Source organism: Carcharodon carcharias, chromosome 3 (genome assembly GCF_017639515.1).
Source record: "Carcharodon carcharias isolate sCarCar2 chromosome 3, sCarCar2.pri, whole genome shotgun sequence".
Taxonomy (NCBI): Eukaryota; Metazoa; Chordata; class Chondrichthyes; order Lamniformes; family Lamnidae; genus Carcharodon; species Carcharodon carcharias.
In genome coordinates, this window is record NC_054469.1 from 186,574,024 (window position 1) to 186,600,159 (window position 26,136).

The 26,136-nt window shown below is 42.4% G+C and overlaps 1 protein-coding gene across 1 annotated transcript in view; it reads left to right on the forward strand.

Annotated features, from left to right (window-relative positions):
• The first annotated feature begins 11,474 nt into the window (after nucleotides 1-11,474).
• scgn (secretagogin, EF-hand calcium binding protein) overlaps nucleotides 11,475-26,136 on the forward strand; it is a 70,231-nt gene continuing 55,569 nt past the window's right edge. The window contains exons 1-2 of the mRNA XM_041184377.1: nucleotides 11,475-11,804; nucleotides 13,614-13,684. Coding sequence (XP_041040311.1) covers nucleotides 11,732-11,804; nucleotides 13,614-13,684 — 144 coding nt within the window. The 5' untranslated portion in view covers nucleotides 11,475-11,731. The remainder of the gene's footprint in view (nucleotides 11,805-13,613; nucleotides 13,685-26,136) is intronic.

Here is a 26,136-nt window from a genome sequence, read left to right on the forward strand (position 1 = left end):
CTGAAATGAAGACGCATGGGTTAGCATTGGTGTACTAAGAAACTGTCTTGGTTAAGTATGAAGGCCCCTTAATGCATCCCGGAGAGTGCTGGCCACCACTTAAATGGCCAGAGATTAGTGCGCTGCATGGCTGACCGAAACCCCACCCACCTCTGCTCCACTCCACCTAACTGATTGCTGGCAGCTTCACCCATTGGACTGCATGCCGTGCTTTCAGCCCAGGCATAGGCATTCTCCTAACCTGCACTGCAAGGCTGCACTGTTAGCTTGAACCGTGGGGGTAACTGGTCCAAACCAGGATGATGACATTGCAAGTGGCTGTGAGCGCCTCTACCAGTGGCCAGCTTTAGCAATAAGGTTGTACAACATCCGCTAAAATGCTCATTAGTTTGCAGACTGTACCCGAGGGGTGAAAAGCTCTGCATTGCTTGAGTGAGCAGATAAGCTAGAGGCCCGACTCCAATCAAAGCAATGTGGCTTCGCCTGAACTGTTTCAGCTGTAGCGGAATGGTGAATTTATGCAAGGTTTCCCTCATGCATGGCCACTTCCCTCGCCCACTGACCTGTAGCACACAAACACTTGCTTGTGCGCTATCTTCGACCATAGGGCAACCCTTGCCTCGCGCCCCCCACAAGTCATCTCAACCGCAGGGGAGGCTTGCTCCACACCCCCCCCCCCCCCCCCCCCCCCCCAACCACAAACCTCCCCCGGCACCCCAGTTAATTATTCTTACTTTGGATTGTTCCTTATCCTTTTCCACAGCGAACCTAAACCTTATGTTACAATGATCACTGTCCATTATATATTCCCTACTGACAATTGATCCACTTGGACCGCCTCATTCCCAAGAGCTAGGTCTAGCAGCCTCTCCATTCTCATTGAACTGGAACCATACCGCTGTGGAAAATCTTTCTTAACACACACCAGGAACTCTTGCCTAACTCTTCCCTTTACTACAATCCCAGTCTATATGCAGATAATTTGAATCCTTGTTATAACTACTCCATAATTCTTGCACCTCTCTGTAATTTCCTAGCAAATTTGTTTCTCTATACCTTTCCTGCTAGTTGGTTATCTATAGACTACACTGAGCAATGTAATTGCACCTTTTTGTTCCTTAGCTGTAGCCAAATAGATTCTGCCTTGGCCCTTCTGGAACGCCCTCTCTCTCCAACACTGCAATATTCTCAACCAATGCTGCCACCCCTCCCCTATTCTTTCCTTTTCTATCTTTCCTGAACGCCTTGTGTCCAGGAATATTTAATACCCAGTCCTGCCCTTCTTTGAGCCAGGTCTCCATTATGGCCACAACCTTATATTTCCTTACAGCTATCTGTGCCTGCAACTCACCAAACTTATTTACCCTCTGCATTCACATACACAGTAACCCTAGTTTAGATTTAATTATTTTCTCCCTTACTCTGAATCCACTTAATAACTTCTTATTTCCTTCTCTGATGCTATTTGTCTCTCCTAGTATCCTGTGCACCTTGATATTCCTCTTGAATAATCCCTCCTGGTTCCCACAACCCTCCCAGGTTAGTTTAAACTCTCCCAATAGCACTAGCAAATTGCCTTGCAAGGAAGTTAGTCCCGGCTCTGTTCAGGTGCAACCCATCAGGCCTGTACAGCTCCCAACTCCCCCTGAGATTCTAGGACTCTAAAGCCCTACCTCCTGTATCATCCTTCCATCCACATATTCATCTGCGTTATCACCCTATTTATATACTTACCAGTGGTAATGGGAGATTGTTACTTTTGAGATTCAGCTTGCTAATTTCCTAAATTCTGACTGCAGGGCCGCATCCATCTTTCTATCTATGGCATTGGTACCAATGCAGACCAAGACTGCTGGCTGTTCACCCTCCCCATCTGGGGTGTTCTGCTGTAATTCAGTAATGTCCTTTACCTGGTGCCAGGGAGAATCCTTGATTTATGTCTGCAGCTGCAGAAATGCCTGTCTGTTCCCCTGTGTATCAAATCTCTCTCATTATTGCTCTTCCCACCTTCTTTGTGCCCCTTTCCCCACCCCCAACACTGTACAGCTGAGCCAAACATGATACCATGGACTTGGCCCTGGCTGCATCCACCAGATGAATCATCAATTTCAAATATGTTGCCAAACTGGAAAAAAATGCAGAAACAGTAAGGCAGTCGTCGTATCAGGAATTCAACTATCCTAATATTAGCTGGGATAAAATCAGTGTAAAAGGTATGGAGAATACTTAAAATGCGTGCAGAAGATCTTTTCCTCAACCAATATGTAACGATCCCAACAAGAGATGGGGCAGTTCTGGACTTAGTTTCAGGGAATGAAGTTCAATGGTATCCAGAAGGAGTATCATTGGGGAAGCATTTTAATGATAGTGATCATTAAAGAGTAAGATCAAGAGTAAAATTTTAAATTGGGGAAAAGCCAATCTTACTAAGCTGAGATGTGATTTTTGCAAAAACGGGCTGGCAGCAGCCACTTGAAGGTAAATCTGTGTGAGAGCAATGGAAGACATTCAAGGAGGAGATAAAGAGGGTTTAGAACAAAAATGTTCCCACAAAGAAAGAAGTTGAGACTCCCAGATCTCCCTTCCCTGCTCTCCACTACTCACACCCCTGCACCCCCTTGTCAAAGGCAGGATCAGGGAAAAAAAGAAAGCTTATTTCAGATGCCAAATGCTCAATACAGCTGAAAGCCTGGAGGCGTATTGAAAGTACAGTGGTGAAATTAAAAAGGAAATTTGGAAGGCAAAAGGAAAAATATTGGCAAGTAAAATATCGGCAAGGAAAGCTTAATGTTTTGTAAATATACTAAGAGCGAGAGGATAACTAGGGAAAAAGAAGGTAACCTGGGTGTGGAGGTGGAAGATGTGAGCATGATTCTTATTGAATACTTTTGCCTGGACTGTCGCTTCACGATCGGGATGGCAGAGGTGGATGTTTCATGCCTCCACAAACCCAACCTTGGAAAAAGAGGCCAAGAGGGTCAGATTTCATTCTGGGGTTGGGGTGCAGTTGGGATGCAGGCTGGATTAGAAGTTGGGCCGCCACCCCCAGAACGAGTGCAAAGAATGCCTGGTGCAGAAGCAGGCTGGACAAAAGGTCTGCCTCTGTGCACTGGAATTTTGTTTAAGCTAATTTAAAAATGAATTAAAAATCGCTTCAGCCCTCACCCCCACACACTCCCCACGCCCCAGCCATGCCATCCCATTCACCTCCACCCATTCCCATGGCCCCTCATACCCTGATGCCCATCTACCTACCCTCGTGGCCCCTTACACCCCCTATGCTAACCCATGCACCCCACGCATCCCCATGAACCTTTATATTTCCTATGCCAATCCATGCTCCCCACCCACCATTCTTTCATCTTACCCCCTTCATGCTAACATGGCAAGTATCCACCATGGGCAAACCTCAAGAGCCATGCTGACATAAAATAAATTTATGTGTCTATTGATGCTGGCATTATTAAAACAAACTCCCACTGATTTAAAAAAAGCATTCAATATATTGAAGTTCTTTCAACTAACCTCTCATGAAAACATTTCTATTCTATAAACAGTTGGAGCTGTCAATTAAACTACTTACTTAGCATTCCACTGTGATTTTATTAGGTTGTAAAATCAGTCATGCATCACAAATCCTATAATGTTAGCCCTCCTGTTTATTTCAAGAGACATACTGAAATATCAAGTTTGTGTTTTCTTAAACTCAATGCTTTTTAAAAAATTTAAAACCCAGCAGAGTTAAATCCCTTGGCAGATTTGACAATGCCAATAAGCTCTGACAGTTCCAATGAGTGTTTACAGTTCTCGGACAGCTTGGACGGTTCTCGGACAGCTTGAACGGTTCTCGGACAGCTTGGACACCTTTTTGATGCCTTGGATGTTCATTAATAGCTTAGACACTTCTTTGACAGCTTTGATTGTTCTTTGACAGCATGGGCAGTTCCAGTGAGTTTTTGCACTTTTTACACACAATCGTGTCTACTTTTAACAATCCCAAAGAGCACCTGGCCTCTCCCCGTGGGTGCCTTACCTCTCACAAAGGTGTCAGGGACCTTATCCAAGGGGGTACTTCACCCCTCCAAAAGGGCACCTTGGCCATCCAAACCAATCCACAAGGTTCAGACCTGGTCTTACCTGGTCTAACCTGCACATTTCGGGTTTCAGACACCTACCTCACTGAAATCACGAGTGAATGCAACTGCTGATTTATATGGGCATTTGCATTTCCTAAGATACTGAAGCAGTCAATGCCCACAAGCAGCTAGACCTGGACCACATTCAGGTTTGGGCTGATAAGCACCAAATAATAATTGGGCCACAAGCGCCAGCCTGTGATCATCATCAACAAGAGAAAATCTAACCATCTCCCTTTGACATTCAACAGCATTATCATCACTGAACCCCCACTATCAGCATCTGGAGGATATCTGACTCAAAACTTAATTGGGTCAACCATGTAAATACTGTAGTTACAAGAGCAGGTTACAGGATAGGAATTCTGTGGTGAGGACCTCACTTCCTGACTCCCCAAAGCCTGTCCTCCATCTACAAGGCACATGTCAGGAGTGTGATGGGATATACTCCACATTCCTGGATGAGTACAGCTCCAAAAACACTCAAAGTTCAACACCATCCATGTCAAAGCAGACCACTTAATTGATAATCTCTCTCCATAACTGGCGCACCTATGGCTGCAGTCTGTGCCATCTACAAGATGTACTGCAGCAATTCACTAAGGCTCCTTTTACAGAACCTCCCAAACCCATGACCTGTACCATCTAGAAGGATAAGGGCAGTAGACTCATTGGAACACCAGCACCTGCAAGTTCCCCTCCAAGTTACACACCATTCTGAGTGAGAAATATATTTCCGTTTCTTCCTCATTGCTCGAACTCCCTCCCTAACACCTTCGCCATATGGACTGCAACAGTTCAAGAAAGTGGCTCATTACCACCTTCTCAAGAACAGTTGGAGGTGGGCAATAAATGCTAACCTTGCCAGCAATGACATCAGCCTGTAAATAAATCATTTTTAAAAAATTGCTGTTGACAAATGTGGTAGAAGTGCTGATTACAGCAGAGGAAACCAAGTTGAAGAGGACCCGGATGTGTGTCTGCTGCATTATGCAAAATAATTTTGCTTTAGTTGCTTCTAACAGTGTGGTCCATGCTGGTTTCATCTGCAGTAAGTCTTCATTGATACACAAGTGCAGGTTGTGGCAAGGTTACAAACAAATGACAGGCTCTTGTGAATGGCTATTCCACTCTTGCTGTCAACTGTAACCAATCTGTGACTTGTGGGCCCAGGTATTTGCTGAAAGCTGTAGCCCAAAGCTAGTGAGAGTAATAACATTAGGAATGTATTAAGCTCCAGACTGAGGCTCCTCAATAGGCAAAGGCCTCCTTTGGAAAACCTTGTTAGAAACATTTCAACCATATCACAATGTCATTGTAAAGGTAAACTTTTTTTTTCTTGTAATTTATACCATCTTCTCTGCCTAGTATGTTCCAGCAGTAAATCCCCAGTTTTGTGACAAATGTAAGATTGTTGGAGGATCTTCTAATATTTTGAGAATTTTAATTGGTTCATCTTTCATTATTGGTTATGGTTACTAACTACTTATTATTGGGGTTTTTTTCTTGAACTCCAATTTTTATTAATTTTTATTAATTCCTACTTGCTGATTGGCACTGTGCCTGACTGTATAGGATTTGCTAATTTATGATTATGAAATTTGAGCCAATCAAATGAAAGTGCAACATAAATTTGATTAGAGGCAGCTTGACATCTGAATTGCAGTGGGCAAATTGCCCGCTATACATTTGGTAATTAGCATGTTGGTGTACACAATGCAATACTGCAGAAAATATTGAATTGCATTAACATGAGTAATGAGCAAGCAGTGGAACCCAAACAAAGAGGAATTTATTTTCCCTGGTAACATTGTGCACTACAGTTTTGAGAAGGAAACTATAACATTACTAATAATTCCACATGTTAACAATACAGCTTTACGTAAAGTAAGTTCAAACTGCAATTATAACATGTATGACCTACTTGTATACTTTTATATGGCCAAGATAACATAATGGACGGAATTTTCTGGACTTACTCCCTGTAAGGACCCCTTGTAGATCAGGAACCGATTTGGCAAATTAATGAGCTTTGCTGAGGCTCTTTCACCAAGTCACAGCACTACCAACGCCCCTGCAGGTTGCCCTAATGATTAGGAAAGGTGGGCAGGCTGATGCATCTAATCATGCACCAAAGGATATCCATTCAAAGGGATGTTGGGAGAGCTCACAACAGCAATGAGTGCAGCAGTGAATATATCAGGGGGAAAGAGGAAACTGTTGTAGGATGGAAGTGCGACATAGCCTGTCCCCCATCCCCCCCACCACCACTCAACCAGGTTCAGCCTTGTCCCTGGAGGTAATGATGCATGCAGTCAGGGCCAAAAGAGAAGTCCTCTTCCCTGAGGATAGGAGAAGGAGGCCCGACAACAGAACCAAGCAGGGGTGGCTACAAATGGCAGAGGCGGTCAGCAGCAGGTCTACGATGCTGAGGATCTGGATCCTGTGCAACAAATTTAATGACCTTATGAGGTCTGGCAAGGTGCCTCATCTGGCGGCCATTATTCTCTCACCTCCCTTGCGTCCTCCTATGCAGCTCTCCTCTGATCAACACACTTTACTGTCATACATATTTCCTTCTCTTCATCCATGCTCCTCAAATTTCCATCTCAATCCCATTCTATTGCCTCCATGCACCCGTTCTTCACAATCACTCTCTTCAAAATTTGACCATCCATCCTCAGCAATCAATTCATTGCTCACATACACAACTCTCTGCCTTCTCTCATTGAAGGAGAAAAATGTACACAATTCCAGAGAGAGGCAGAGAACCAGGGGCGTGAGTTGAGTCTGCACCCATGGCCACCCTGATTGTGATGGAGAAGGAAGCATTTGAATCGGTGAGGTGGCACAAGCACTGGTCATTGATGATGGAGAGATGGGACTGGCCCAGAGAGCTGCTGATAGCAGTAGATGATGCACTTGGCACTGAACAGTTGTTCATGTTGAATTTAGACCAACACATGAAGTATCGTGATCTGCACTATGCTAACTTAAAACCCTAATTCACTTATGTTCAGCGCTAGCTCCTATCTTTCATCTCGCACAGGCCCTTCACAGGAGCTGACAGAAGAGATGAGGGAAAAGCCCAAGGTATCCTCTGAAAAGGCCCAGCACTCAATAAATGCACCATTACATGACTTCTGTGCACCCTGCACCAGGGCAGATACACACAGCTCAGTGGATCCAACAGGTAGATAGGGTGGCACAAGGCAAGGAGAACATCACGTATGGTCAGGAGCAGGTACTGGAGACAGACAGCTGTGGAGAGTCCCATTCAGAGAGCACAGGACACTTCAAGCTCTAGTCAGCTGGACACAGATTCTGAGCCTTGGGGGCATCAATGAAAAGGGAAGTTATGGAGCAGCAGCAAGAAATGTGTGAGGTTCTGTCAGCATTTCCAGAGGCAATATGCACACAGAGGAGTCCATTTCAGGCATTTGCACTGATGACCACCTCCGTAGATGGAGAATTGGATGTGGCAGACCACTGTATTTATGCTGGCCCAGACCAATGGCCTGCACACACAAGGAATTGAGCAAAGCACTGGCTTGATGGCTGAACAACACACTCAAATGCAGCCAAAAGCTCTCCTGCTCTTGGCCATCAGGGAGTACAGGTGTGCTCTAAGAGGGAAGATGAAAAAAGAGCACATAGCAGTGGGAACACTTCTCAAGGTGGCCACACTGGGCCCATTCCTTCCCCCATCAGTCAGAGCACTGCGTGCTGCTTCCTACCCCAATGACTAAGTCTTCCCCTGCACAAATGCAGGTGGAGCAAACTTTGGCAGGGTCCTCACCAACTCCAAAACCCTGAGGATGTCTGCCACAGACAACTCTCATCAAAGCAGGGGAACAAGTAGCCTGTCTCTAACTCTGCTGAAGCCACAGGGGTAGCATCACAGAGAAGTAATAGGAAATGTAAGGGAAGACATCTTACTTGCATAAAGGGATTCAATTGGGAGCTTATAACAATGTTACTGTTTCATTAATGCCCTTTATTTCGATAGCAGCACGAGTTTATGCATACTTATCATTTTCACAGTCTCTACTTTGCTGCATCTACTATTCACCCTGGTCAGCTCTCTTCTGATGAATGGAATGAGCAACCTTGAGGAGGAATGGTATGAATGTGACAGTTGGCTAAATAACGGTAGGAAGGTGTGTTGGGGATGGGCTCTGCAGAGGGGTCTTGATGGAAAGCATTGATTGCTGTAAGCACATTCTTGAAGTGAAGCACCACTGGATATGTCCGTTGGGGGCTTCTCTAGCAGACAGGTATGTGACTGCAGGCATCAATGGCAGGTTCCTCCTCCTCTGAGAATATTGGGCACTTTCCACCTTCCTCTTGTGCTAGCTGGAGTCCTCCCTGTATGCACCATGTTGTGAAGGACACAGCGGACCACAATAACCCAGGGCCCCTGACATGCCTCCTCTTGTACCTCTCCTGTTTCTCGGGGGTAAGGTTCCTCACTGAAGTCAGCAGCTAGGTCTTCAGAGGATAGCCTTTCTGTCTGAGGGGTCAGTTACTGAGGCTGTGTGGAGAAGAGAAGACCTGCAGGAGATAAGACTGCAGAAGGATGAATGAGTCAAGCAGCTCTCTGGATATTCTGCGCAGACATGCCTAATGCTCTTGTGGTGGTCACAGACCAGCTGCACATTAATAAATGTGGTCGATCCCACTCATGCGGCAAACATCCGCTGCACCTTTGGAAATCTTGCAACTGAAGCAAGGCTGAGTATCCTTGACAAACAAGGCATTTGTAACCTGGATGATACAGTTGTGAGCTGCAGATGGTGACATCCTGCAGATGCCACCAGCAGATGTGAAGAAATTGAGGGTTGTGGTCACCTTGACAGTCACAGGCCGTACGTGAGCAGCTGCTACTCTTGGACAGAGGTGTTCTGCCTGAAGGTTGTAGATATCTGTGTAGATGTCTATGTACCTGCCTGAAAACCTGAGCCTTCTGCGACACTGTTGTTCAGATGTGTCGAGGAAGCTGACCCTTGGCCTTGACCTCAACCTGTCCTTCCCTGTGTCCATCTCCTCTGTTTCATGGATCTGCATATGATTGTTGGGAAGACACCTGCTGCTGGAGCTTTTGCCTCTGGTGTTGTGTCTAGCGGGCTGGATCAAGCTGCTGCTGCTCCTCAGAGGTCCGAGCAACTGCACCTTAGCTAGATCCCATGTTACAGGGACATCTTACAGACAAGAGGTTGAGATCCAGTTGAGTGGACTCCAAGGCACTTGAAAGTCATGCGAGAAAGTTACTATTCTCAAAGAAAGTCGTGAGTTCAGGCTGAAAGGACTACCCCTGTTAGTGATAGCCTTTCACTGTAGCTAATCACAAGCTTGACTTTATACTGTTGCTATCAGGTCAGTTCCTGCTGTGCACTCGCCGCCTCCAACCTGACGAAATATGAAACAAAGTAGAATCCATGCACTGGCTGGAAAAGTCAGCATGCCGGGCAAAAGAAGCACTTAATTGACTTTTTAAGGATCATAATTGGTTTCCTAACCAACGGAGTCACCCACTTGCTGAGGAACTGCTCCCTGTGAAACTGGAAGAAGGCATGATAATGTCAGGATCCCGACCCAATGTCATTTGTAGGGCAATTAACTCCTTGCATGCATCCAAATCAATCTCCCTTTGTCCCAATGGGCAGAATCTTTGAAGATTGTTGGGTATCTGGACCATATGTAGGTCCAAAATCTTATGGTGGCTAAGACCCACCTGTTTACACAATCCTCCTGGAGGTGGCCAATTAACAGGCCATCCAATTACAGGCAGCAGGTGGGCTCTGCAACTGGAAGGGCCAATCAGAGCACCTGAGACTCTTGGTGCCCGGCAGCCCCTTTGGGGATGGTGGGCACTGCTGATGTTGGTGGGAGACAATGAGAGTGCCTCAAGATGGAGGCATCCTCTGAAGGCTTCAGAAAATGGTTAAAGTAAGTGTGCCCACCACAGCCAAACCATCAGTGTGGAAGGTGAGTGTTGGGGAAACCTGAGGATGGTCCGTGGCTGCAGCTGGAGCCCTCTGGCACTCAACTCCAAGCAGGGGAATCAAAGGAGGCTTCACTGACCATCCCTGCCCTTTCCATCCCCACCCCCCTCCCTGTAGCTTGCTGCTGTGAGCCTCCTCCGCCATCTGCTAGGTTTCAGCCTCAGCATGAGGCCTGTCTGCTGTTGGGAAGATCTTGATGGCATCACTAAGCTGCCCAAGTGGGCAGTTAATTGCCACTGGCTACCCACTGCTGCCAGGTGGGTAGCTGGAGCCAGCACGACCCTATCTACAGCAAGGTAGCTCGGAAGTGTTTACAACTTTCAAAATTTACCACACTCCTGCCTCTAACTAGTAAGCATCGGGCCTTTCCCGGAATTTAGGTTCCTGGGAGTGGAATTCTATTACCTGAGGCTCTCCATTGTCCATCAGCACCACAGTGGAGGTATTGCACCATTCAGAGGGTTAGGATTAACAAGAGACCCAGGCCACAGTTGAAGACAGGATGGGTGATGCTGGCTGGAGGTTGAGGGGGTTCGGTAGGGGGTGTGTGGGGGGTGAGAAGAAAGGGGCCACCCCTTCCCCAATGTTGGGTCCCTCAATTGGGCACCGAGTACTTTTGAGTGAGGAATCCCCCATGGAAGCCCACAGGCAAACCTGACAGACTTTGTTTCCCGGATTCCAAAGTAGTGACTCCCCCACCCACCATTGGTTGAATGCCAATGGCAGCAGGATGAGGCCATTAACTGGGCATTAATTGCCTGCTAAAGGGCCTCAATTTAGCATCCAGCAAGAAGGCCATTCATGAGCTTTCCTGCCCCAGACTTAATCGGGCACCCGGCACCCAAACTAGCCACCAGGGGGCATTAAATTCCACCCAATGTGCCTGGTACATGGGGGCAGTGATGGAGTGATTCGGTGAGGTCTCTTGTCTTTTCAGTTGAAAGCCTAGGATAGAATTAGAGGCTGAGGGTCAGAGGGAAGCGACCATGCATTTCAGGGCATGAACCAAGACTGAGTTAGATCTGTGATTTCTACTCGAGCTTAGAAAATGATTCTACGGTACAATAAGCACTTCATTAATTCGATAAACCACGATTGTTTAAAACCCTTTAGAATATTGTCCCGGAGATTTTTCCCCTATGTGGCCTTTCACGACTTGGGTCAGTTAGGCAATATTGCACTGGTCTTGTTAAAAAATCTTTTTTTTTTAAAAAGAGAAAGAAGTGATCCCGCAAGAATATTACTTTATCTGTCGTCGTCGTGTTATTATTCCAAACAGCCTTTCAATGCAGACTTCTCTATGACCTTAACAAGTGAGTGCACTGGGAGCTGATCAATTGGATGCTGAGGTGGGAGGAGCCGGAGCTCGTCAGCAAAGCTGAGGTGCAGAGACCGGACTGGCTGGAGAATGTTTGACACTTGGCTGTTCGGCTCGGTGCGACTGTGACCTTTCTTTGTGTTTCACTGGACTTCTCTTTTCCTGGGAGTAAAGAAAGACCTCTGCCCACTCCGAACTCCTGGATCTCTCCTGTGAGCTGCAGCAGAAAAGCTCGTCAGCAATTGGAAACTTTGCTTTCACTCGCCAGCACCATGGACAGCCCGGACTTCGACAACCTGGATGCCGTCGGTTTCCTTCAGATTTGGCAGCGATTTGACGCTGATGGTAACTTAATTTTACTTTGCCACATTCGATGTTAGTTAGAGGGGGAGACCCTTAAGTCATTTTATCAATACACCGACACAATGCAAGTATGGGATGATTGCATAAAAAACTCGAAGTATTAATCCTTATCTGGCTATAAAATAGGAATAATTTTCTATTAGGTTTTGAAAACTTTTTGGGACCAAATTGAGCGCTGGAATACTCAATAGAGCGGAAAGGATAAAACAAATTAATTTTAACAATATTTGCATAAAGACGGCGGTTGAGCAGGACACTCTGACACTTTTCATGGGTTTGACTGTCGCCCGTTCGAGACGTTTTATTATTAAGTTGGTCCAGTGGTAAGACTAGGGTCTGCTTCAATTTTTTTTGTTCTCCATGGGTGAACTCAACCAATTTTATTCCATTGTTGCAGCTTCCCACTTTTCACACTGATCCAACTCCCCTAGTAATCCTGACTCTTGAACCAACAAATCGGTCTTTTATATCGAACATCATTTGAACGGACTCCACCCTTGGATTAGGGGTGTAGTTGGTAATTTTGGGAATATTAATTTTAACCAGTTATCTGTTCTATCAGAAATAGAATTCTGTTTGGTACTTGCAATTTTTATTAAAAAAAAGTAGAAGATAGAGCAAAATCAGATGAAATCTTCAATTTTGCCGTTTATAAAAAGTTGACCTTGAGAGCTTCAATAAAGAGCTGGTACAAGGGTCAGGTGTTGGGGCTTCTGATTCATAAGTACCAATTTCAATACTTTCCCCCCAGAGGACATTAAAAGCTGCAGGTCAGGAACCAGTCCAGTTTGCTTTGGGTCATTGACTGTCATTGTGCTCACTGTCTGCATTTCGGAATGAATTGTGCCATTGAACATTGGTGCTCATCGGAGAAATGCTCCTCATTCTAGACCCAAACGTGTCAGCACCATGGAGTCAAGGACCTCCCAGATACTGCCAGACCTGCATCCCAGCATTTTCTTTTTCATTTCAAATTTCTGATATCTGCAGGATTTTGTTTTTGTGTTTGTGTCAGCACCATTGTAGGGGAGTACACTCAACATCATTCTAAAGTAAATTGTAAGACACTATAGGTATCACAGACTATTTAGGAAGTGTGGACTTGGGCATGGTGTCATTTCAAGCCTATTTATTCTTTTGTGGTGAACTATGAGCTATACTTTTATAGTCAATAAAAAGTTTTCTTTTCAATTTATGCGCTACTCACTCCATTCAGGACAACACATAAGATGGTGGAACCTTGTCTTTGAGAGCACTCAGTGGTTCGCTCTGACCTCTGTACATCCTTTTGGAACAGCAGCAACCAAGCAGAATTACTATACCACTAAAGCAGATTATCATTTTAAAATTGCTGCTCTTAACTAGCTCTGTCTGAGCAATGTCTGTTAGGCAGGCTGTCATCACCATTAATGCAACCCAGTCAGCTCTCTTGGCAAGTAGTTTTCTGTTGTGTGTTGTCTGGAGTTGTAAACCTATTTAGATGACAAATGAAAGTATGAATACAAATCCATGTGAATAATAAAGGCATCTTAATGAAATCAACTGAGCAGTAAAATGCCCCAAATTCTAGCTAGCCATGTTGGTACAGATTTGCTCCTGGGTAGGCAAGTATGCTCACAGTGTTGTTTCCTAATAAATTCAGCTCTATTTACTGTACTGTATTGTTGCTTATTCTGTAACAGAAGTTCTTCAGACAGGATTGCAGAAAATGCTTGTTTTTACTAATCTTATACAGTACTTCTGCAAATGATTTTGTTGGAACGATTACACTGTTTGTTAAACTCCATCTAGATAACGGCTACATTGAAGGCAAAGAACTGGATGATTTTTTCCGTCACCTCATGAAGAAACTTGGTACTGAAGTGAGTACACATGCTACTTTAACTTGTTAAGTAAACCTAATTGTACACATTTCCATGACAACATATTTAGTTCCTTTCTGGCAGCTGATTGCCAAGTGCATGGATCAAAAGAAATGGGAAGCGCTTTCACTAAAAACAAAATATTGACAATGTCAGTCATGCCAGAGAATAATAACGTTTTGTTCAACTCTGATTGCATTTGCAAGGACAGAAAAGAATTATCTGACTGGATTGCACGATGTTTTCATGACATTCACCCTCCTTAAAAACCCAGCAAATCCAATCCTTTCCATGAATAAAATACCTCTTATCTTTTCTCTTTTGTGTATCAAGTTTGTTTTAGACTTCAAATCATAATTGTTTAAATCATGACTGCAATAGTTCTGCCACAATTATTTTCTTCAGTCAATTAACTCTTTATGGTGAGCTTTTCTTGAAGTTTTTAAATTTAAGTGATTTTAATTTTGTGACTTCTGCAAAAAATATCAATAATCTCAAATAGAATTGAATATATATACATGGGGCCAATAAAATATGTTATTAAAAAGCAAATAAACTGCAATTGTTGGAAATTCAAACATAAACTGGTGGAAATGCATAGCAGATCAGCAAATATCTGTGGAAAGAACTGACAGTTTACCATGTCAGGCTGAATCCTTCAGGACTGAAAAATGAAAACTAGGCTCGCCCTTAGAATCAGCGAGGCAAAAACAGACACACAAATCAACAAAAATATGCCAAGGAGAAAGAAGTATCTGTTGAAAAATCCAGTATCCTTAACACATTCGAGTGTGTAAGAGATCATCTCGATCAGGCAATAGAATATAGTGTGACAGAAACAAAGAACATCGAAATAGCTGATGTAGTAACTGACACAAATTAAGAAGAGAACAAGAAAATGGAAGAAATTATCACATACTTTGTTATCTTTGTGAACATTTGTGTTGATAAGGCATTGTATGCTGGTGGTCTTCATTCCAGTACAGCAATATTCAGCATTTGCCTAGGGGCAGCACTGTTGCCTCTGAGTCAGAGGGTTATGGGTTCAAGGTCGGTCCAAGACATATGTACATATTTTTAGCTGACACTCCACTGCAATGTTGAGGGAGCACTACATTGTGGAAGATACCATCTTTCAGATGCGATGTTAAACCAAGCTCCCATCTGCCCACTCGGGTGGATGTAAACAACCCCATGGTGCTATCCAAAGAAGAGCAAGAGGGCTGTCCCAGTGTTGTGGCCAATGTTCATCCCTTAACCACTACCACTGAAACAGTTTAATCGGTCCTTTTTTTTCATTGCTGTTTGTGGGGCCTTGCTGTGTGCAAATGGAGTGTTTTGCTTCCCCACATGACAACAGTGAGCACACTCCTGAAATAATTCACTGGCTGAGACATTATCCAGATTGTGAAAGACACTATACAAATGCATGTCCTTTTTTCCTAGATTATGCCTGTCGTAATATGCCTTTAAGGGATTTCGACATGATGTCTCTAGAAGGGAGTGGTTTTAGTTTCACTTTTGCTTTTAAGCAGAGCACATACAGGCAGGCTCTGCTGCTGATCAGTCTTCAAACTTTCCACCTTTGTACCAATGTACTTACTAAATGAGCCCACAATTTGTTTAACCAATTCCTTAGTAATTGGTGCCTTTATATCATTGCGACAATGCACAGGTGAAGCAAGGAAATTAGATAATTTGTTTAATGTCAGTGATTGTTAAAACTGCTTCAATATTTTGAGTGAATAAAATAAAGATTTTTATGGATTGCTTTATCGGATTAAAAGCAAAACTTGGAAATAAATCCAGAAATATGGCACAAATTCAATGTCACCATTTTGCCACAAGTGAACTTGTTTGCAGGAGGACTGGATTAATACATATGTGGCTGTGAGTGGTGAAATTGCACTTTCGCAAGTTTATTCACAATGCAAAATATCTGATCTGAACCAAATTTTCAGATTCAGTGCAAAGAGTGGGACAAATATATTCTGGCCTCTAGAAGATGAAAGTTTTATGAAGCTGGTAGCAATAAATAGTAAAAGTGTCTGTCTGTTTTTGAGGCACATTGAAATTCAGAAAAATAAATGACCAAGTTTGAAGAAATAAGTACCCTCAACTAGGAAGATACTGCTGTATAAAATCAAAACTTTGTTCTAAATTAGTCTGTGCACTATTGGTACTGAATCTTTCTGTTGAATTTGTTCTGTTTTCAAATAATTAGGTCAATTTGTTTGTCTTTTATACCAGAAGCTTTTCTGTGCAGGAGAATAACCTAATTTAAAATGCTGATGTCAATTCAGAATTGCTTTAATTGTCAGTGCATGGAGCAAAGACCTGACACTGACTGAAGATTTTGTGGAAGGTATGGGAAACCAAGTGTCTTAAGGATATTTAGATTTAGTTAATGGACAGAGTGGCTCCTTCAAGGTTTAATGCTGCATCACTATGGAATATCAGGGTGATTTATTGGGAGCTGAACTAAATTGTCATTGAGAAAATGCTAGAATTCATTGTTAAGGAGGCAGTGGCAGGGCATTTAGAAAATCATAATACAATCAGGCAGAGTCAACGGGGTATTGTGAAAGGGAAATTGTCTGTTCCAAATTTGTTAGGGTTCTTTGAAGATGTAGCAAGCAGGGTAAATAAAGGGGATATTTGGATTTCCAGAAGGCATTCGATAAGGTGCCACATAAAAAGTTACTACATAAGATAAGAGCACATATGGTGTTGGGGATGATATATTAGCGTGGATAGGGGATTAGCTAACCAACAGGAAACAGAGAATCAGGATAACTGAGTCATTTTCCACTTGGCAAACTGTAACTAGTGGAGTACCGCAGGCCTCAACTATTTACAATCTGTATTAATGACTTGGATGAAGGCACAGGCTGTATTGTAGCCAAATTTGCTGACAATACACAGATAGGCAGGAAAGCAAGTTGCGAGGAGGATACAGAGCGTCTGGAAAGGGATATGGATAGATTAAGTGAGTGGGAAAAGCATTGGCCAGTGCAGTAGAATGTGGGAAATGAAGAAGAATAGAAAAGTAATAGACTGCAGAATGCTACAGTACAAAGGAATCTGGGTGTTCTTGTACATGAATCACAAAAAGTTAGCATGCAGGTACAGCAAGTAAATGGGAAGGCAAATGGAAGGCCTTTATTGCAAAGGGACGGAGTATAAAAGTAAGGAAGTCTTGCTACAGCTGTACAGGGTGTCGGTGAGACCACACCTACAGCACTACGTATACTTTTGGTCCCCTTACTGAAGAAGAGATACACTTGCATCAGAAGCAGATCAGAGAAGGTTCACTAAGCTGACTTCTGAGATGAAAGAGTTTTTTCTTATGAGGAAAGATTGAGCAGGTTGGGTCTGTACTCATTGGAGTTTAGAAAAATGAAAAATGATCTTATTGAAACATATAAGATTCTGAGGAGGCTTGACAGATACTGGGAGGATGTTTCCTCTCATGGGGGAATTTAAAACAGTTTAAAAATAAGGGGTTTCCCATTTAAGACTGAGATGAGGAGGAATTTCTTCTCTCAGGGGGTTGTTAGTCCTTGGAATTCTCTTCCACAGAGAGCAGTGGAGGCCAGGTCATTGAATTTACTCAAGGCTCAGTTGGACAAATTTTTTATTGACAAGCAAGTTATGGGGATGGTGAGGGGGGCAGGCAGGAAAGTGGAGTTAAGGTTGCAGTTGGATCAGCCATGATCTTATTGAGTGGCGGAGCAGGCTCAATGAGCCAAATATCCTAGTCCTACTCCTATTTCTTATGACCTTATGAAGTTCTGAGAGTATGAATGGGTGGTACATGCAGCATGAGGACAAGTGACTAGCATGAGACATAAATTGTGGTCTGGATAGATCACTAGTTCTGGGCAATTTTTGTGAAAATAAATGTTAATCAAGGCAAAGGAGCTTTGCACTCATTAATTTTAGGTTTGGTTTTTTCACCATTAACAGCCAGGGAGTAATAATTTTATTGATTTTGTGTTACTGTTGAGTGTTCCATTCGTTAATTTTAACAAATGGAGAAAACAAATGGAAAATGATGTGCATTGCGCCTCTGTATTTTTCAGATTTGCTGCTGATGGGTAAAGCCTTCCAAAATTGGTGAATCTGTCAGAAATGTCAGTATCACTTGGGTCGAGTGTAACATGGACCAAATGCAGGATAAAGTTCCCTCTATTCAATCCAGTCATATGTGTGTTAAACCCCAACTTCATTGTGGCATCTCTGAGTGATTCTTTTAATTTCATTTTGTATCAAATTATGGGCAATTTTTGTGTCATGGACCAACAGCTGTTTAACATTGAACTGAGACAACCCACACTGGTTTAATGCACAGTGTCAATGTCTAGCATGCAGACCAAGAAGTTCATTTATCAACTTATATGCATTCCTTCCAATTTATTCTACTGGGAAGAGTCACTATTCATGAGTAAGGAAATCCAAGAATGATCATGTTACTTCTCCTTGAATTGTTTAGATCTGCAGGTCAGGGAGGTATTTTCCAGAGTCTTTTTTTTCCCTTATTGGTCCTTTTCTGGTCTCTCCAGAAAATAGCATGTCAGTGAAGAAGAGGAGGGAGCGTTTGCAGGAGATGGCTGGTGTGGTGCCATAAGAAATGCCTAGTCATTATGTTCCACCCATCATGAGTGTGAGACAGGCTTGATGGGACCAGCAATTGTTTTCCCTGTTAATCATTTTCCTCTGGTCATATTAGTTAGGGCTAGAGTCAAATCCAGGTGGCAGAGTGCGATTATGTTAACTCAAGGTGCATTACCTGGTGGAAAATATTTTCAGATATCTTACTGCCTTAAATTTAATGTTCATTAACATTTTTCTCTCCCTTAATTTAGTGGGTTTATTCAACAGGCTTTTTGAATGAGTTAATGCCATCACTGAGAAAATGAAGAGCAGAATTTCAGACAAATAACACTATGCTTTCATTCATGAAATCCCACAAGGTAGTGTCAAGGCTTACATTTTTGTTTCATTTCACTGAACAAAAATACAAGCTGAAAGCAATGTGTTCAAACACTATTACAAATAGACTTTGATCAATTTATGGTAAAGCAAATGTTTACAAACCATGGCACAGCAATGGTAGCATACACTCAGATCAAAACACAATGTTTACCTACATCCACCAATTGAAGAGCTTTAGCTGTTAAATATTTGTCTCCATCAGATACAATTTATAAGCTAAGTTCCATTTCATGTGGCTGGTTTATATTAGGCAGATAGTTAACCATTAAAGAGGAGCCACGCCAGGCTTTGCAATTGAACCACCACTACTCATGTCAAACCTGGCTTGTGTCAATAGATCCACTGTTTCTTCCACATGATTAACCAAACTGCCTCAGGCAAAATCAAACTGAATAATGTTAACTTGTGCAGCTGCATCCTCAAAGTTGACAGTCCATGTTTTCATGAAGGCTTAAAACAGATTTATTTTCCTACTTTACTCTTGTGTATCCCGGAAGGTGCAGGATTCTGCTGAAGACCTGTCTGCAGCTGATGGTAGATGATAAGTACCTTGCCCAAGTGTATTTTTTTTGGTGATTATATGTGCCTGAACGGTGAGTTGCTGTCGGACTATTTCATGACTGGGTGGGGGAACCACAGGCAGGTAGGACCTCTGTTTAATGTCACATTCAAAAGACAGTTTTCTCCTGAAGTTTCGGCATAGATTATATCCTTGTTTGATCATAAATCAAAATGAAGTTAATATTTGTTATTTAAACAGCATCACCATGACACACAAAAGATCTGTGGCATTATTGGAAAAACAGAGATTGCTCCAGTGTTCTTTCATCTCTCAGCTAATGTTAGCTAAAATAAATGAATTGGTCATTGCTCTCACCTACTGTTTGTGGGATCTTGCTGTGTTAAAATTGGCAGCCACATTTTCCTACAAAAGAACAGTGACTACCTTTTGAAAATAATTGTTTCTGAAAGAGACATCGTGAAATTATCTGATACAAATATAAGCTCTTTCATTCTAAGGTACTTAATGTCTAGCTGTCAATAACATAATTTGTAAAAAATTGACAATGGACATTATTTAATTCATGTTCCTTGTTTTACTGGTCATACAGTATTATTGTAAAATTGTTAAACAAAAACAGTGATGGCATAAAAAATAGCTGCCATGATAATTTCACGATACCTTCAATCTAACATGGCCCACCTTCAAGAAAAGCATGACCAAGAGGACAATGAGTAACTGTGCTGATCTCACACTCCCAGCTGGGAGCGAGCCCCAAGGGAACATGAGCCAGAGATACAACTAGAGCAGTTGTAAAGATGTAAGTGCATTAGAAGCAATTCAAAGAAGGTTTACGAGACTAATAGTAGGAATGGGCGAGTTGTCTTATGAGGAAAGGCTGGACAGTTAGGTTTGTATCTGCTGGAATTTGGAAGAGTAAGAGATGACTTGATTGAAACCTTTAAGATCCTGAGGGGTCTTGAGAGGGTGGGTGTGGAGAGGATGTTTCCTCTTGTGGGAGAGCCTAGAACTAGAGGTCACTGTTTAAAAATAAGGGGCTGCTCATTTAAGACAGAGATGAGAAGATTTTTTTTCTCTGAGAGGGTGGTGAGCCTTTGGAACTCTCTTCCTCAAAAGGCAGTGGAAGCAGAGTCTTTGAATATTTTTAAGGCAGAGCTAGATAGATTCTTGATTAATAAGGGGGTGAAGGGATTTCGGGAGTAGGCAGGAATGTGGGGTTGAGGTTACATTCAGATCAGCCATGATCTTCTTGAATAGCAGAGCAGGCTCAAGGGACCAAGTGGCTGACTCTTCCTAATTCGTATGTTCATATGTTTACAGTGCAGCTCCAATTCTGAAATCTGCATTTTCCAAGCATGGCTTCCCGTTGGAGATGCTACATTTTCTCTAATGACTATACGAAAGGGTATAATATACCATGATCATGGTGGTTTACATAGTGAAAGATGCAGCTCTCTCTTACAGGACTTGTAAGTCAAGAGTGAAATGACTCCTGACTATCTGCTGTCCTGCCGTCCTGTACGTTCTCTTCAGTGAAGTGTGCAATTTCTTGAAGGAGAGTTTGGAATAGATTTGAAATGCTTGTGGATAACATCAAAATTCATGCCAAAAGCCATTCATTCAGTACCAATTCTAACCCATGTCATGTTTTCAGGAAAGTCAGAGCTTCAGGGATTGGTGTCTGATCACACGTGTTGTGATCCTACCGGTGTCAATTAAAAAATATGCGAGCAAATGTCCAAGTTAATGCTCATGGCTCCCAAATTTCACAGAACCTGAAGTGCTTTTTGGGGAATTTGGATGCACCCAAAGTCACCATGGCACCAAAATTCCCAATACAGCACCTAATAATATAACTCAGTGCATAGAAGATAAATTTATGTCATTTGCCCTTCAATTAATTTCCAGTAGAGCAACACCCCAGCAGATATACTCCAGGTGCTAGACCTGTTGCCAACTGTAGACCAGACTACAGCAAGAGCCTGTGCTTTTAGGAGAAATGCGAGATTTAATTTAATACTAAAAGCTTCATGAGTAAGATATAATATGGCTTCAAATTCCAATTGAATTACCTTGAAATCTACTGCTGCACTTGCACGCACTATTGCAAAAATGAGATTTTACTGTTACATTACCTGTCATTTATTATCAACCTGGGCTATATTAAGTTCTTTGAGAACCATCAATTAAAAAATAATTATATTTCCATCTGGTTGCACTTGCTTTATAACTTTATTATTATTTTTAAATTCTATCAATCTGTGTCCTCTACACCAGCTTTTTAATCAGTTTAAGTACAGGAGCTTAATTATTTTATTTTAAACAAATGATACTAGCTTTGTATGTATGTATGTCTATATATATGTTCTATGTATCTGTGTATATATACATATAGGTATGTGTAGGTAATTACATCAAAGCTAGACCATTCCACCCTTTGAGCCTATTCTTCAATTAGAAAATGGTTGCTATGTAGCTGAACACCGTTTAACCAACCTAGATCCCTTTCCCTTGATGCCCTTTTTTATTTCAGATCTTTGGATCTCAGTTTTGAAAATTGACCCAATATCTTTGGCCATTTGGGGGAGAAAGTTCCAGGTTTCCAATACCCTTTATGTAGAAAGGTCCTTCCCAGTATCACTGCTGAGTAACGTGGCTTTAATTTTAATATTCTGCCACCCCACTAACCCCCCACCCCCCTACCTCCCCCAATTCTGGATTTCCTTGCATGAGGAACTCATTTTTCTGTATCAAATCTGCCAAATCCCTTTCTTCTTTTAAAGCCTCAATTAGCTCACTCCTCGACCTTCTAAACATCAGAGAATGTAAGGCAAGTTGATGCAACTTCTCACAATTTAACCCTCTAACACCTGGTGAATCTGCATTGAATCTGCACACATGCGCCCCAAGACCAATATCTTAAGCTGTAGTGTCCAAACTGGATGCAGCAATAAAGATAGTGACTTACCATGTGCTTATGTATCTTATGTATGTATACAAATACAATGTGTCCATACATTTATGCTAGTTAAGATATAAATCCTTATTTATTCTATGAGTCAATGCTTTTATCTCTGATCTTGCATTCATCATACCTTGTGAGTATTATTGTTGTTAAAAAGTACAGGTAAATTAGGGAGTAATTTTACAACTTTCTACTCCTGGGAGGGCATTGATCTACATACCTGGATTTCTAACATGCACTTCCAGCTGGCAAAACTTTCTACCAGGAGTGTAAATCCATAAAGTTTACCATTCAGAGTCTGCTTCTTTCCATATAATCTGTGGAATGCTATGAGAACTTCAATAGTTATGTATTTTATATACAAGAATTTGAGGAATTGCTTGATGTTGAGTAGGATTAGAGTAAATGATCTGGTTCTAATTCTGATAAAACTAAAATAAAATCTATTTCAAAAATGAACTTATGGCAGCACTATTTATCCCTGATTCCAAGTCACACAGGAGAGTGGATAAATCTCTCTCTGCAAACAATGCATGACTGATCCTAGTAGGTCATTACAACTTTTATGAATTTGGGTGTAAGCTAGCTGCCAGCTTCAGCCTGACTACTTCAGTAACTGCACTATATTGGCAAGCACAATTTCCTTCCTTAAAGACCATTTGTGAACTAGTTGGCTCTTTACAACAATCTAGCAATTTTATGGTCACTTTCTTTTCAAAGCATCAAATGTTATTTATTTGTTCAACCTTCAGTATCAAAGATAGCAGAATATTGTCTCATCTTTTTTGAAGTGAGTTCTTTGGTGAATGATGAGACCTATATTTTATTTGAGGTGAGCAGCTACAGACAAATAACAGAAGAGAGCTGCATCAGGGAATATTTTATCCCACTCAGTCATTGAGAGATGTCATAGCAAACCCATTCTCTACACCTGACATCCACAACTACACTTTCCAGCAGGAGATAGCAACAAAGGAGAAATTGAAGGACTTACACTTCCTCCCTAGCTCAGGAATATTCAAGCCAGCTGTAATGCCTGTATCGCAACCTGGACCCTGATCAGCTAACACAACACAGAATTTGGCCTCTTCCTCATTTGAATTCCTCACTGAACAGTGATTTTCCCAGCTGAACCATCAGTGAAGTTCTGTACTCCTGTATTTATTTAAGATGCCAGAAGGGTTCCAGTGCTGTAAACCATAAAAGAAGCTGTCTTGGGTTACAATTGTCCAAGCCTGTGTCTTCCAACTAGTGTTACAGCTCTGAACAGATGACAAAAAGTGATCACTTTTGTAAATCTACTTTGACTTTATTCGTTGTTCTGTTTTGCTATTAAAATGTTGCTGCGTGTTGGTACTTTCAGCTGTTGCTGGTAACTTTACCTTTATAACCACATGATTTTTTTCATGACTGGAACATCCAGTATGGCGCAATTGAGAAGAAGACTCAATATTTAACTGGAAACTATTTTTTTTACAAATGCATAGTGTTACATACATATGACTATGTCCAGTGCATAAGATGCATATTTAAAAGTGTAAAACACAAATGCTACATGTGCTCCTGGTGCAACAAAAAGCTAGAAAAGTACACCTGTTCAGCACCATTCATTTCCTTATCTTCAGCACCAAGTCCCAATTCTTCACCTCAACCCCACACCAGCACCCGCCTCCACCCCACAAAAAAGACAGACGTTTGAGTTGTTACCAAAAGCATAGCCGCTTAGACTGTTAATTTTTAATGTTATTGAAAAGTAGTGTTATTTATGGAAAATGGGAATGAAAATCATTTTCAATTGGTAAGAATAATTTAAACTTAAATTTTTCAAGTGGCTACAGGGGATAGAAAAAAATCTGTTGTTTTATTCAAAAGTTGGCAATGACAATGTAAGTTGAGTTACAAAAGTTAAATACACAGCTATAAGTTTTGTGTTTGCCAGTTTGCTAATTAATGATTGTGGCGGGTAAGATAGAGTACACTTAGGAAAAACATGCTGTGGGAGCGACTTTTTAAAGGCAAGTAATGCAACGAGCAAGATACCTACTTAAAGCTAAAGAGAAAGATTGAACACCATAACTGAGTTTCATGGCAAAAGCTGCAAGGAAGAGGAAAACAATCACCAATAACAATACCTGAGCACTGCAGCAGCAGGTTAGCGGGAAGTTTATATGAAATTCCAAGAGGAGAAATAGGAGATCAAGATAGCGATGTTGAGCTTGCTATAAACATGCCTTTAAAGTATCCATTATATATTCATTTATAGGTTTCCCCATGAAAGCCATGAGGAGATCCCATAAGCTAATAAGGTTTCAGTCCGTTTTATCAACTTTCTGGATTTTTTGCAATCTATTAACTTATTGGCATCTTACATGTGTAGTTTTTTGACAATATTAGTGCTGTTTAATTTGGGGAGCTTATGCTGCCTTTCTAATGTTAGGATGGTGGGATTCTCAGCAACACATCAATATTTTCGAAGAAGGTTCCTCATTTAAAAGAGCTTGAAAAACTGCTGCTTTCATTCTAAACCCTGACCCCAGAGACAGAAAGTGCTGAAAATTGCCCAACAGGTCAGGCAGCAGTTGTGAAGAGAGAAAAATAGCATTAACATTTCAGGTCACTGGCCTTACATCAGTTAGAGACGTGTAATTGGTTTGAAGCAAGTACAGAGGCAGGGAAATAGGTGGAGAAGCAAAGGGGGTAGGTCTGTGATAGCGTGGAGGGCAGGAAAATGACAAAGGGGATCATGTTGCAAAGTTCCCATTGGAGAATAAATACAAACACAGCTGATTGGGTTGAATGGCCTGTTTTATGTTGTAATCTCTCTCTCCCCCTCTCTCTATGTATTTTTATGTATACTTGTGCCCAGTATGCCTGACAAAAGCACTTCTTTTATATATTGTTGGTGGCTTCTAATATCAGCAGCACTATGTAATTTATATTGCTGGTTTACTGTAAGTTTGCACTTTAATTAAAAGTTAAACAAGTTAAGAAATATAGTGGGGGTGGGGTGGGGGGTTGGGGGGGGGTGAGTTTTAACGGAGTCTGTGCTCCTGCCACCTGGCTTAAAAGTCAGGGGAAAGCCCACCTCCACTTGGCCAGGTCATCCAAGCCAATTTTACAGTTATTGGTGCATACATTTTCTTGGGTGAGACTAGCCCCCTCCCCCGGTCTACCGGGGCTAAAGTGCAGCCGCCGGGAGCTGCTGGTCAATAAATGAGCTCTTTAACCTCAGCAACACCACTGGGCGAGGTAGTCTCTCCAGGGATTACAGGCAATCCCCAACAAAGCAGAACCATGGAGCAGGATACCCAGTTAAGCCTGGGGTTTCGCCAGGGCTAGGCTGGCAGACCCCAGCAGGGGTCAGGTTTGCAGGGCTGTGGTGGGGGGAACTATGTGGGGAGGGGGAAAATGCCTTGGAATAGTCTTGCATTGGATACAGGGTGCACAAGCAGGGGCACCCCCACTAGCCAGCAACAAGGCTACCAGGTTTAGCCTTGTCACTTTGCCCAAGCAGCGGTGGGTAGGTGATGGGTACTGTGCTACCACTGTGGCCTTCAATTTTACACACCTCCACCGCCACGTACCACCCATAGAGACATAGAAGTGTTCAAATACTGCTTCTCCTTAGGCAGTCTCTCGGGATCGAGATTGACTTGCTTCCACTCCAGTACAGTGGGCTCTGAGATGGCCAGTAAGTTCAATGCAAGACCTACAGACCCAGCCACATGTGGGCCAGGTGGTGCTTAAAGGGTCAGGCAGATGAGGTATTTGGAGGTTTGTACGCTACTTCAGGTGCCTCCGCTTCACCTCTGCATGCTCCCAACTGTCTTGATTTGTTGACAGATTCTCAGTTGAGGAGTTATTCAAAATGTTTTCTCCAGTGAACACCGACTGGTTCCCTGTCTTTGGTGAACTCTCCTCCATGTTTTGCTCTCAGGGGGGTGGGTCCTTGAGTGCTTGGGCTGT